Source organism: Vipera berus, assembly GCF_964194415.1.
Source record: "Vipera berus genome assembly, chromosome: 2".
In the NCBI taxonomy this organism is placed as follows: domain Eukaryota; kingdom Metazoa; phylum Chordata; class Lepidosauria; order Squamata; family Viperidae; genus Vipera; species Vipera berus.
In genome coordinates this window covers 179585704-179599661 of record NC_138203.1, presented here as the reverse complement: position 1 = coordinate 179599661, position 13958 = coordinate 179585704, and the positions used below count along the sequence as shown (strand labels likewise).

At 40.9% G+C, this 13958-nt stretch overlaps 1 protein-coding gene across 1 annotated transcript in view; it reads left to right on the top strand.

The window, feature by feature from the left end:
- Nucleotides 1-13958, top strand: part of DNAH9 (dynein axonemal heavy chain 9) — a gene marked incomplete at both ends in the record, with an annotated part of 232762 nt that overhangs the window by 169997 nt on the left and 48807 nt on the right. Inside the window, 2 exons of the mRNA XM_081320420.1 lie at nucleotides 2098-2268; nucleotides 2791-2913. Coding sequence (XP_081176546.1) covers nucleotides 2098-2268; nucleotides 2791-2913 — 294 coding nt within the window. The remainder of the gene's footprint in view (nucleotides 1-2097; nucleotides 2269-2790; nucleotides 2914-13958) is intronic.

Below are 13958 nucleotides of genomic sequence, written 5' to 3'. Positions count from 1 at the left end.
TAATCCCATTAGGGAGAGCCTGGACCCTTGCTATGCAGGGCTTTAAAGGTGGTAACCAACACTTTGAATTCTATCTGGAAGCAAACTGCAGCCAGTGCAGCTCTCAAAATAGTGGTGTAACATGGGTCACCTTAATGGCCCCAAGAACTGCACATGCATCTGCATTCTGAACCTGCTGAAGCTTCTGGATACTTTTCAAGTGTAGCCATCTTGTTCAGACTCAGCTGTGTGAGCACGAGGGATTGGAAGAAGACGATCCACAACTGGCTCTGTTCAGGGACGCTAGGAGCAGGAGGCAATCTAGCAGAGCAGAACAGAGGAAGGCAATGAGAAGCCACGCCTTGGGACTGCTGATAAAAGGGGAAGGTGTGGGAGGTGCTGGTTGCTGAAGGCAACCATTTGAAGATCTTCTGCTAGAGTCCTGGTCTGTTATTCATGTTTAACTCTTGTTTAACCTTTTGGTTTAACTCTTGTTTGAACTTTTCATTTAACTTTTGTTTGAACTCTTTGTAAATAAATTTGGTTGGTTTTTTTCCAGCCTGTTGATTATAAAAAGGGGTTGTCCCTGACATTCAAACAGGGCCGGTCGTAGGCTGGAATAGAACATTTATAAAAAGAAAACAACAGTAGAAGATAACTGTCATAAAACACAAAAGCCAAATAGCAGTGATAAAAGGCCCGAAAGAATAAATATGTTTTGAGAGCTCTCCCAATCTGCAGTAAGGAGTAGACCTGGTTTAATTCCAGAGACATATTGCATAAAGTAATCCCTGCCACCTAGAATGACAGTTCAGTTGTTGATGCCAAATGTATCCATGGTGAGATCCATAAAAATTGCCCCAGTGTTAAGCTTTACTTATAGACTAAAATCCTGGGATTTGGAAGATATGAAGAGAAGAAAAAAAGGATGATTTGCTGATGGACGAAGCTGCAAGGAATTGAAAAATGAAGAGATACCAAATTATTGTGGGGCAGAACATAAGGCTGGGTGAAAAGAAGAATGGAGGGTTGAAAAGAGCAGCCAAGAAAACTAAAAACCACAAACCATCCACAGACCAAAACAGAACTCAGGCATTACAGAAACTATGATATACTGACTAGGAAGTCAATAGCTATGTAAATTAGCCTTGGAGCTCTACTATGCCTGCAAGATGTGTCTGTAAAGGAAATTTCCTACAGAATTTCCTAGTAAGGTGAAATTCTGGCACCAGAGTTAAGTGATTCCTCCCTCCCTCCCTCCCTCCTTTTATTTCTTTAAATCAGAATTTCAGCTCAGAACAAATTTGAACTAATGAGTCAAATATGCCATGCAGTTGAAGCAGAATGATTGCCCGGGTGTTATGGAGTTTATCAGGAGACTGTTAACCTTTTTTGCCTATGATGGCAGCTCCGGTTTTCTACGATGCATAACCATTGCTAATAATAAAAGGCAAAGAAGGAGCAGCCCACTTCTGTTTAACCCTGCTTTCCTTAATGCCCATGACAATAGACTAACAGATTTATATCACTGGCCTTCAAGAAATTAAAATTTGGTATCCTTCCATTCTGTCTAAAGATCTTGTGAGCTAAGCTTGAGGGCAGCCTTACATCCAGGTCACTTATTCCTAGACTGCCTGAATACTAGCTAGTGCTATATACTATTTTCTTCTCAATTTTCTGAATGAGACTCAGAATGACATTTTATATCAAAAACTACATTGTTTTAATTGTAATTTTCAAGACTAGATGGAATCAACATGGGGTCAGCCTATTCTCCAAAGCGCCTGAAGGTAGGACAAGGAGCAATGGATGGAAACTAATCAAGGAGAGAACCAAGCTAGAACTAAGGAGAAATTTCCTGACAGAATAATTAATCAGTGGAACGACTTGCCTCCAGAGGCTGTCGGTGTTCCAACACTGGAGGTTTTAAGAAGAGATTGGACAACCATTTGTCTGTAATGGTATAGGTTTCCTGCCTGAGTAGGAGGTTGGACAAGAACAACTCCAAGGTCTCTTTCAACTCTGTTAATTCTATATTAAGCCATTTGGCATTTGGAGATCTACTTAAAATATTCAAAGTGTTTCATTATGACTGTCTCTCTTTCTCACTACATTTAGGCATTTAATGTGGTCTTCCAGAAAGCTGTCTCAAGAGCTCCAGCAGATGAGATCCTGAAAGAGCGAGTAAACAACCTGATTGATAGCATCACATTTTCAGTGTTTCAGTATACAACTCGTGGACTCTTTGAATGTGACAAACTGACCTACACAGCCCAAGTCACTTTCCAGGTAACCTTGTGGGTTTGTTAACTCTCATACCAGTTACTTTCTAAGTCAGGGGTCTTCAAATGTGGCCCTTTTATGACTTGTGGACTTCAACTCCCAGAATTCCTCAGCCAGGCATGCTGGCTGAGGAATTCTGGGAGTTGAAGTCCACAAGTCATAAAAGGGCCAAGTTTGAAGACCCCTGTTCTAAGTGGTATGTACTGGTAGATAATGTTCTCTATGCTGCAACATTTTGCTAAGAAATTCTGTAACACTTTCAGTGGTAGATCACTGTCTTTGAGTCTCTGTATGATGATTACATTGGCATTCTAGATCCTTCATTGTATTGTGGTTTAGTAAGTTTGAACTGAAACAGTTCAGTGCAAAATGTCTGCAACTGCTGTCACCTCTCTTCCACCCACTTATTAGCATTTTGATATTTCTTATCATCCAGAGTCTTGCTAGATATAGTGCCTGGCTTCTGCCCTTGTATCTTCCAGGAAGTGTTGGCAAGTTTCTGTAGTTCAGTTTGGGTTTTTGTTTCAGATACTTCTGAAGAACAAAGAAATCGGTGCAATGGAACTTAACTTCCTGCTGCGATATCCTGCCCAAACAGGAGTCACCAGTCCAGTAGATTTTTTGACAAATCAGTCATGGGGTGGCATCAAGGTAACTTGTATACTCTAAATGTCTTTACTGCTAGTGATTGTATTGAATATATAAGTATGTATGTATCTATGTAGGTATCTATGTGTCTATATATGTATACACACACATTTACTTTTCATAACAGATCATTTCTGCTGTTGAGCCATTTTTACACCCCAGTTACTGGTGTTGATTTTTTTTTCTAAATCCTGCCCTTTTTTCATATACAACTTAAGGCAGCAAAACCACCAACACTCCTTCCTCTTCTTATTTTCCCTACAACAATAATCTTTTGGAGTGAGGTGAGTGGAGAGAGAGTGGCTAGCCCAGGGGTAGGCAACCTTGGCTCAGGAATTCTGGGAGTTGAAGTCCACGAATCATAAAAGAGCCAAAGTTGCCTACCCCTGGGCTAGCCCAAAGTCACCAGCTGGTTTTTAGGCCAGCACCTTCACCACTACACCAAACAGCTTCCAGGTTGAGGTCAAATTATTAAAGCAAAATAAGACCATGATGTAATTGAATGTACTTTTTTTTTGGCTACATTTACTACATTTACTATCAGGGACGCACACGGTGGCTCAGTGGGTTAGGACGCTGAGCCTGTCGATCAGAAGGTTGGCAGTTTGGCGGGTTGAATCCCGAGTGCCGCGTAACAGAGTGAGCGCCTGTTACTCGTCCCAGCTTCTGCCAACCTAGCAGTTCGAAACACATAAAAATGCAAGTAGAAAAATAGGGACCACTATGGTGGGAAGGTAACAGCGCTCCGTGCGCCTTTGGCGTCTAGTCATGCCGGCCACATGACCACAGAGACGTCCTCAGACAAGCGCTGGCTCTTCGGCTTTGAAACGGAGATGAGCACCGGCCCCTAGAGTTGGAAATGACTAGCACGCATGTGCGGGGGAACCTTTACCTTTACTATACTTAGTGGGAGGAAAAGCATAATCATTAAGGCTAACTAATCACAAAAGCTCAAGCTATCCTTCAGCAAGAACTGATTAAGTGAAGGAAGAATGAAGTAAAAAAGGTTAATGCATAAATTGACAGCCCTGAGGAGGATCTCTTATCTTGACCTGTAATACATTTGCTTTCTTGAATGAAAATGTCAAGGATTATGTGACTACTAATGGGTCTTACATTTTTTTTGGAACCATTTAATTATAGTATCAGGAAATAAACTAATGGCCAGTGTAAGTTACATGCTGCTTATAGCTCACCTCTGCCTGTCTGGCAGCACTACCTTTTAGCTGAAATTTCTGAACATTTTTTAGGACCTGCCCATGTAAAATGCTTTGCAATTGCTCAAATGATATATTAAGATTTCTTGCCATAGTATGGTTGAAAAATATCAAATAATGTGGGAATCTGTACAATTAAAAAACAACAACCCAGAATTGTCACTATTTCTTATAGGCATGATGAAATATCTTCCTATTGTAAGAAGGCATAATTAATGCAGATTCCAGTTGATGTAACTTTGAATGAAATTGGGTAATTTTATGTAGAATTTGCTATAAAATAGTTGATAATGGGATATCAGGTAGAATAAAATGCAGTAAACTTCTGGTCTCTGAAGAGACTCAGTTGGGCAATTCTTGTCAGATGTAATAATAACACGGAAGATCGAGTTCTTCACAGCAATGGCCACTATGAGTTTAATAAGTTTGCTAAACTTATTTGACGTTTTCTACCAAAATTGCACTTGAAAACCAGAAAACTCATATGGTTATACTTAGCAGGATAGGACCCAGGAACCACCATGTCAATTATTTCTCAATCCCAGATGTCAAATAAATTTTCAGAAGAATTGCTAGCAAATTAATAGGGAAATCTGACCGGGAAGCCATTTCATTGTTTCCTTGCATGGATCAGCTTAATAATTTGTAACCACCCCCACAGAGACATCCCAATATTGAGATCAAAGAGAATTACTTCATGCACCAATCAGAATTCTTCCATTGAAGAAAGCTGAATCCAGCATGTATACTGTTGAATGAATGTAGCTAATCAAGAATTACAGGTAGTCCTTGATTTACAACCATTTTTAAGTGACCAATCAAAATTACAACAGCAGTGAAAAAAGTGACTTATAACTGGTCCTCATACTTACAATCATTGCCGCATCCCCACAGTCATGTGATCAAAATTGGAGTGCTTGACAACCAGCATGTATTTATGACAGTTGCAGTGTCCCAAGATCACATGATTGCTGTTTATTTATTTATTTATTTATTTAGTTACATTTATATACCGCCCTTTCCCTGAGGACTCAGGGCGGTTTACAGGGAATTAAAAAATCCACCATACAAAAGTTAAAAAACCAAATTAAAAAATATTAAATTGACCCTGTTCACTTAAAACCCCAATTAAAAATTTCTCCTCAGCCTGGGCCCGAGAGCTCAAAGAGCCAGGTCTTCAGGCCCCGGCGGAATGATCGGAGGTCGGGGGCAGTTCTCAGCTCCACCGGCAGCTGGTTCCAGAGGGCAGGCGCTCCCACTGAGAAGGCCCTATCCCTGGGTGTCACCCGCCGGCAATCTCTCACCGGCGGCACCCTGAGCAGACCCTCCCTGTGGGAGCGCACTGGGCGAAGGGCGTTTGATGCCAGCAGCAGGTGTTCCCTCAAATAGCCCGGACCCAGGCCATGTAGGGCTTTATAGGTAATAACCAGCACCTTGAATTTCACCCGGAGGGCAACCGGAAGCCAATGCAGCTCACGGAGTAGAGGTGTTACATGGGAGTATCGGGAGACCCCCATTACAACTCGCGCGGCCGCATTCTGCACCAGTTGAAGCCTCCGAGTGGTCTTCAAGAGCAGCCCCATGTAGAGAGCGTTACAGTAGTCCAAACGGGAGGTCACAAGCGCATGAGTAACTGTGCGTAGGGCGTCTCGGTCCAGATAGGGACGCAACTGGCGCACCAGGCGAACCTGTGCAAAAGCCCCCCTGGTCACGGCTCCTATGTGGTCTTCAAAATTGAGCCGTGAGTCCAGGAGGACGCCCAGGTTGTGAGCCCTATCAACGGGGGGTAACACCTCACCCCCCATCGTTAGAGGTGGAATAACTTGGTTAACCCGAGATGCCGATATGCACAGCCACTCAGTCTTGGCGGGATTGAGACGAAGTTTATGTCCTTCCCAGCTGACTTATGACAAGCAAAGTCAATGGGGAAGCCAGATTTGATTAATGACTGCATGTTCACTTAACACTTGCAGTGATTTGCTTAACAACCATGACAAAAAGGTCACAAAATTGGGTGCAGCTCACATAACAGCAGCCTTACTTAGCAATGGAAATTCTGGTCCCAATTGTGGTCGTAAGTCAAGGACCCCCTGTGTCTAGTGACCATTATGGAGACCTTGAAGAGACCTCGGCTTGCCATGGTAGTCTTGAAGTCTCGATCCATTCATTGTAGGGTGACCTCTTCAGTAATGAAATTCTTGAAAACAATTAGGTAATTAGAAAGTGATGTTAGGCTATTTGCCAATGGAACATGGCCAAACACACATTCAGATGCTCACACACACTTAAAAATGCTATCTGACAGGATCTATCCCTACTCTGTGGTGGCACCTGCTCTCTAGAACACATTCTCCCTGAGATTCTTATGGGCCTGACCCTGCTGGCTTCTTGTAAAGTCTTATAGACCTGTGTATTCTTGGGGCTAGATATCAGATGAGCATGCTTTATTTTGTGTATGTGTGTGTTTGTTGGACCTAAGGTTATGGGCTTTGAAGGCAATTCATGTTTACATTATTTTCTGCTATTCATTTGATTTTTTTTAAAAAAACTCATGTTAGTCACCTGGAGTCGCTTAATGCTGATTGGACAAACAAAGCAGAATGAGTAGGACATGAAAGACACATTTCAGTCAATTCCAATTAGGTTTCTACAATAGAAGACAATTTGTTGAGATTATTAGGATGAATTCTTAAATGGCTGATTCCCAATTCTCTGATTCAGCCATCAACTGCAGAATATTGGGACTGTCATCAAAGCAGCTTTGGCTGTTGTAGTGGAGCAACCAACACCTTTTCTAATAATGACCACATCCTTCTTTCTCTGTCACCCCAGAAGCCTTCTCCCTACTTTCTTCCATTTCTGCATCACTTTATAAAACATTTCTTGGTTGCTAACAAGCAATATCTCTGCCTTTTCTGATGAAGACTTATATCCCGGCCTTTTGTCTTGTGGACTTATAATACAGATGAACAGTACTGTCTTTTAAAACTTTGGATAACCAGAGACCACAACTTCCTTCCCCTCTCATCCCTCTGACCTGTAATCTGCAATAGGAACAGGGCATTTTACAGATACATGGTCACATCAACAAATAGCCTTTCATATTTTAATTGTAAAGTAGGAATGGGTCAGTCCTTGCTCCCATGAAGGTCTGCTGCAATATCAGCGAACTGTTTTGCAGTGTCCTCCATGAAAGAATAAAGTAGAAAAATGATCCATGAAAACTAAATTGGTCTCATACCACCAATTGGTTTTATAGTACAAAATTACTCACGTGGTCTTTTAAGAAGAGAAGGAAATGCTTTCCTGCTTCATCAACTTCAGGAAAGTGTTTGACTCTACCTAACAACTCAGGGTCGAGGCTTAAATTGTTAGAGAATGGAATTGGCAAAAAAAGACGTGGTCTCATCATATCTCTTATCCAATCCATCAAATGTGGAATGGATTGGAAACAAAGACAATCAAAGATAAGAGGAGTAAAAGTGTGAGAGTAGCTCAGATGGGTTCAGTTCAAACTATTCATCAGGGATTTTCTGACCTCTTAGAATAGTCATAAAATCCAGGGCTACCTTTGAATGGCTTGCACACTGTGTTCATTTGCCTATGACCTAGGCCTGCTGTTACCAGGCCAAGAAAGGCTAGGAATACGTTTGCAGTTCTTTGAAAACTTCTGAAATATACAGGCTAGACTGAAATAAGATTTGCTTTAGTCAAAGCAATTTTATCTAAGCATTCTATTATAAACGAATTAAGTCCAGGCATGCTTTAAGTTGGGTATATGCTGTTCCTTCTGGAAGTGTACTAGAAATCATCAAAGGGTCTTTAGGGGAACTTTCTGTAGAAGGAGCAAGATGCCATTGGATTGTTTATCAAGAGAAGTTCTGCCATAGTCTAGAAGTAGGTAATATAATGCCCCCAGGTTCCCTGGCCTACATTGTGTGTGTGTGTGTGTGTGTGTGTGTGTGTGTGTGTGTGTGTGTGTGTGCCTGCGAGAGAGAGAGAGAGAGAGAGAGAGAGAGAGAGAGAGAGAGAGAGAGAGAGAGAGAGAGAGAGAGAGAGAGAGAGAGAGACAGAAGGATAGATAGATAGCCAGAAAAACAGACAGACAGACAGATAGACAGATGAAACTGATGAAATGCAAATCACAGCATCAGTCTCCCTTATCAAATGTAATAGGCCTATCAAATGCCTCCGAGAGGTGCATTGCTTTGATTGGACTTCTGATGAAGTGCCATTTGGATGCATTTTTACAGAGGGAAGCAGTGCCCCTGCTTCTAGCTGCTTAAGTCACCGTGTTGGATTGAAGTGGCAATTTTGCTGGCCTTGCAACAGACTGCACTGCATATTTTCCTTTGGAGGCAAATAGCCAGGCAAAGAAAACCTTGACAGAACTGACTTGATGGGAGCATGAGAGTAGGGAACGTTGCTTTTCTATGTTGGTGCTGAGTCCAATGAATTGGAGCAGCTCTGAAAAGTTGTACCACTTGATACAACCTATTGTTTGGTGCCATGTTTGCTGCCCCAAAGTCCCTATCACCACCTGCTCTCCAAATTCCAAATGCCCCCTGGCCAAAAAGGTTGCTTATCCCCATTATAGACTATTTCTGCCTTTGGGGAAAAAAAGAAGATTTAACTTCCTAAATAATTATGGGAGATTCAAATAACTGAAGTTTTACAGTCCTGTTCTTGCTTCTCCCTTCTGCAAGAAAAATGAGAAAGTTATTGAAGGGAAGCCATAGACTTCTTCAGTCTCCATGGAGAAATCTCAACAAAGATCTAATTAATGTGAGATTTTTCTGGGTGCCCCAAATAGGAAACTAAGGTGTCCTTTGAGTAAGAAGTGTACATAGTTTTAGAGAATGAGTTTCTGGTGGGGGAAAACCCCCAATTGATCGTAAAAGGTGAAGAAATGACAAAATTGGCAAGAGGCTCGATGTTGACAATTGGACTAAGAATAAACAAACGTTCAGAGTTCAGTTACAGGATCTGGATAGCATAAGAGAAGTTGTATAACTGCATCACATCCCTTTTTACTCTGCCTGGGACTAATGACTTATAGATATAAAACCTTCTTCATAACTACATATAGGTAAAGGTAAAGGTTCCCCCGCACATGCGTGCTAGTCGTTTCCGACTCTAGGGGCCAGTGCTCATCTCTGTTTCAAAGCCGAAGAGCCAGCGCTTGTCCGAGGACGTCTCCGTTGTCATGTGGCCAGCATGACTAGACGCCAAAGGCGCACGGAACGCTGTTACCTTCCCACTGTAGTGGTCCCTATTTTTCTACTTGCATTTTTACATGCTTTCGAACTGCTAGGTTGGCAGAAGCTGGGACGAGTAACAGGCGCTCACTCTGCTACACGGCACTCGGGATTCGACCCGCCAAACTGCCAACCTTCTGATCGACAGGCTCAGCGTCCTAACCCACTGAGCCACCGCGTCCCTTAACTACATATACTATACTGCTATATTCATTCATAAAGTATTTTGAGTTGAATTACAGGTGAAGGAAAAAGTAGTTGAAATATGGCGCATGGTGCGTAATATTTCAGCTCCTGCCAAGGTGTTCTGCTTTAATGAATTTGGGCTGTATTGTTCTTTCTCTCTCTATACCCTTAAGATTGTTTGTTTTAAACTTCATTTTTAAATGCTCACATCAAAAAATTGTGTTGCTCATCCTAGCTACAGTATTGAGAAAAGCAAACGACTCTATTCTATTTAACATTGCTTCAGCCAAAACTATTCTGCATATTTAGATAGCTTTATCTTTGTTTTTAGTTCTTCTGTAGACAGTTTAAGAACATGTACTATACATTATGCACCAGAACTAAGCTCAGGGCTTCTGATGCTAAAGTTCCCCCTCTTTTTTTACATATTCACCATCATTGTAAAAATAAACAAAAAAAAAAGTAATTTTAGAAGTGCTTCAGAAGATGGCTCATTTCGTGGACACATCAATGCATTTTTCTTGACAATATTGCAGAAGGTGGTTTGTTATTATTTTTTCCTGGGCTGCTTTTTGGTTTCCCAGTGGATCCTAAACCCTGGCATTCTGTGGTGGTCACTTCTGCAAATCCTAGCTAGGCCTATTCCTTAATTTCCCAATTGAACTAAGATCAGTTAGGAAGTACTTTATTATGAGCTGAGTATGCCTGGAGAGTAGGGATTATTTTCTTCTATCTTATCAGTCCAATCATCTCTGTCATTTTGCAGAAATGAAAAAAAAATCACTACAAAGGTATTGTGTAATAAATGTAGGGAAGTAATTTTGCTTCAATGCTTCATGTATGCATGCTCACTGAACTTTGCTAATGCTTTCAGCTTTTAAAATGAAGATTATATGATAAAACCTGCCTATAGCCTTATTGAGCAGCTAGGTTAAAAATATTAACGTGCTAGAATGTCAGAGTCATAATTTAATTCTTTTCATTTTGTTGCTTGATTCTTTGAAGAATTTTTCTGATATAGTGCACTGATTATGGATTCCCTGACCTTTATCTGTTCTCTGCTACCTTTCCCACGCCCAACCATTGGGACAGCTTGGGTGTTAGGGACAGTTTTGAGTGGAGGACTACAAGGCAGTATCCCAGCAACATAAAATAATCATGGCATTTCATTAGAAGGGAATGCAGGTGCCACGATGGGTAAATGAATACAATCCCAGATTCATGCGAAGATGTCTCTCAGTATGGTTTTATTGTGAAAGTAGATTGGCCACTCGGTATGAAAACTCTTGAAATATTCTCTCTGCAGATCAGAATAAGGAGAATTTGGACCTTATGATTAAACAGCTAGAGGTCAGAAAATGAAAGATTAGATTTCCTTTCCTAAATGGCATTCCCATTTAAGATTCCTTTTGGGAATGCCATTAGAGTCTGTTTTTTTTCTTCTCTGAAGTTTTTAATTTGTTTGAATAAAAATTAAGTTCAGTGAATGGGAATGGGTATAGCTGAATAACCCATCTGTCCGTTTCCTCTCTTAGCCCAAGCAACAATGGAAGCAGAAGGAAAAGAAAGTATTAAGCTTTTATAATTTCTTAGAACACAGGAACATTCAAGTAACACAAAATAAAACTGAAGGGGGGGGGGCGTAGGAAAGAAAGGAAATCTAGCAGAGAGAAAATTAGTTCCCTTATAGGCCAGGATCCACATTTATAGCAGACCTGTAATGTATGTGCTGTTAAAAGCAAACTTTCATGGTGGGATATTTTATATGAAAACATTGTAAACATTTTTGCTGATCTAGGACTGGGTACAGCTGTTGTATTTAAATATTTTATTTGAAAAGTTTACACACACACAATTTGTCTATTGGGAACTGTTCAGAAAGACTTCCCTTAATGATTTAATTTTACTTTAATTTTAACTACTTGATTTAGGTGTTGCCTGAGTATAGAATGACTCTGGGTAGCTCACAGTGTGATAAACATAATAAAATACAATACAAATCAAAAAGATAAAACCCACAAAAACATTATTTATCATATGGCACATTCACATCACATTTCAATAAAAACACAAGAGATAAAAATACAAAACATGAGGTATAAAATCTAAAGTATTATAAACATATGTCTAGATTACAGATATAATTTTTTGCTTCCATTTGTCACAGCCAGGAAATCAGCAAAGTCTCCATTAAAGACTCTGTTTTGGTACTCTGACACTATATGTTGAATAGTTTGTTTTCCAGCCCTGCAGTCACAATTTGGTGATGGTATTGCCTTGGAGTACAAAATGAAGCAGGGCACAGGCTGATAGAATTTTGTCAAGAGAATACGATGGTGATAGCAAACACTCTTTTCCAACAACCCAAGAGACGGCTTTACACATGGACATCACCAGACGGTCAACACAGAAATCAGATTGACTATATGCTCTGCAGCCAAAGATGGAGAAGCTCTATACAGTCAGTAAAAACAAGACCAGGAGCTGACTGTGGCTCAGACCATGAGCTTCTTGCTGCAAAGTTTAGGCTTAAATTAAAGAAAGTAGGGAAAAGTGCTAGGCCAGTCAGGTATGAATTAAATCATATCCCTGTTCAATATACAGTAGAGGTGACAAATAGATTTAAGGAATTAGATCTGATAGACAGAGTGCCTGAAGAACTATGGACAGAGGTTCGCAACATTGTACAAGAGGTAGCAACCAAAACCATCCCAAAGAAAAAGAAATGCAAGAAAGCAAAATGGCTGTCTGAGGAAGCTTTGCAAATAGCTGAGGAAAGGAGGGAAGCGAAAGGCAAGGGAGAAAAAGAAAGATATGCCCAATTAAATGCAGAATTCCAAAGAATAGCTAGAAGAGATAAGAATGCCTTCTTAAATGAACAATGCAAAGAAATAGAAAAAAAACAATAGAATAGGGAGGACCAGAGATCTTTTCAAGAAAATGGGAGAGGTGAAGGGAACGTTTCATGCAAAAATGGGCATGATAAAGGACCAAAATGGCAGGGACCTAACAGAGGCAGAAGAGATTAAGAAGAGGTGGCAAAATTACACAGAAGAACTATACAAGAATGAGCTTAATGTCCCTGATAATCACAATGAGGTGGTCACTGACCTCGAGCCAGACATCCTAGAATGTGAAGTGAAGTGGGCCTTAGAAAAGCTGAGCAACAACAAAGCTAGTGGAGGTGACAGTATTCCAGCTGAGCTATTCAAAATCTTAAAAGACGATGCAGTAAAAGTGCTACACTCAATTTGCCAGCAAATTTGGAAAACTCAACAGTGGCCACAGGATTGGAAAAGATCAGTTTACATTCCAATTCCAAAGAAAGGCAGTGCCAAAGAATGTTCAAACTATCGCACCATTGCACTCATTTCTCATGCTAGTAAAGTTATGCTTAAAATTCTACAAGCTAGACTCCAGCAGTATGTGGATCGAGAACTACCAGAAGTTCAGGCAGGATTTCGAAGAGGCAGAGGAACTAGAGATCAAATTGCTAACATACGCTGGATCATGGAGAAAGCTAGAGAGTTCCAGAAAAACATCTACTTCTGCTTCATTGACTATGCTAAAGCCTTGGATTGTGTGGATCATAACAAACTCTGGCAAGTCCTTAAAGAGATGGGCATACCAGACCATCTTATTTGTCTCTTGAGAAACCTATATGCAGGCCAAGAAGCAACAGTGAGAACTGGACACGGAACCACTGATTGGTTCAAAATTGGGAAAGGAGTCCGGCAAGGCTGTATACTGTCGCCTTGCCTATTTAACTTATATGTAGAGCACATCATGAGAAAGGCAGGGCTAGATGAATCAAAAGTTGGAATTAAGATTGCCGGAAGAAACATCAACAACCTAAGATATGCAGATGATACCACTCTAATGGCAGAAAGTGAAGAGGAACTAAAGAGCCTCTTGTTGCGAGTGAAGAAGGAGAGTGCAAAAGTTGGCTTGAAACTAAACATTAAGAAAACCAAGATCATGGCATCTGGCCCTCTCAATTCCTGGCAAATAGATGGGGAAGAAATGGAGGTAGTGACAGATTTTATTTTCCTGGGCTCCAAGATCACTGCAGATGGGGACTGTAGTCAAGAAATTAAAAGACGCTTGCTCCTGGGGAGGAAAGCCATGGCAAATCTAGACAGCACACTAAAAAGCAGAGACATCACCCTGTCAACAAAAGTGCGTATAGTCAAGGCTATGGTCTTCCCAGTTGTAATGTATGGCAGTGAAAGCTGGACGATAAGAAAGGCTGAGCGCCAAAGAATTGAGGCCTTTGAACTATGGTGCTGGAGAAGACTCCTGCGAGTCCCTTGGACTGCAAGGCGATCAAACCGGTCAGTCCTAGAGGAGATCAACCCTGACTGCTCTTTAGATGGCCAGATCCTGA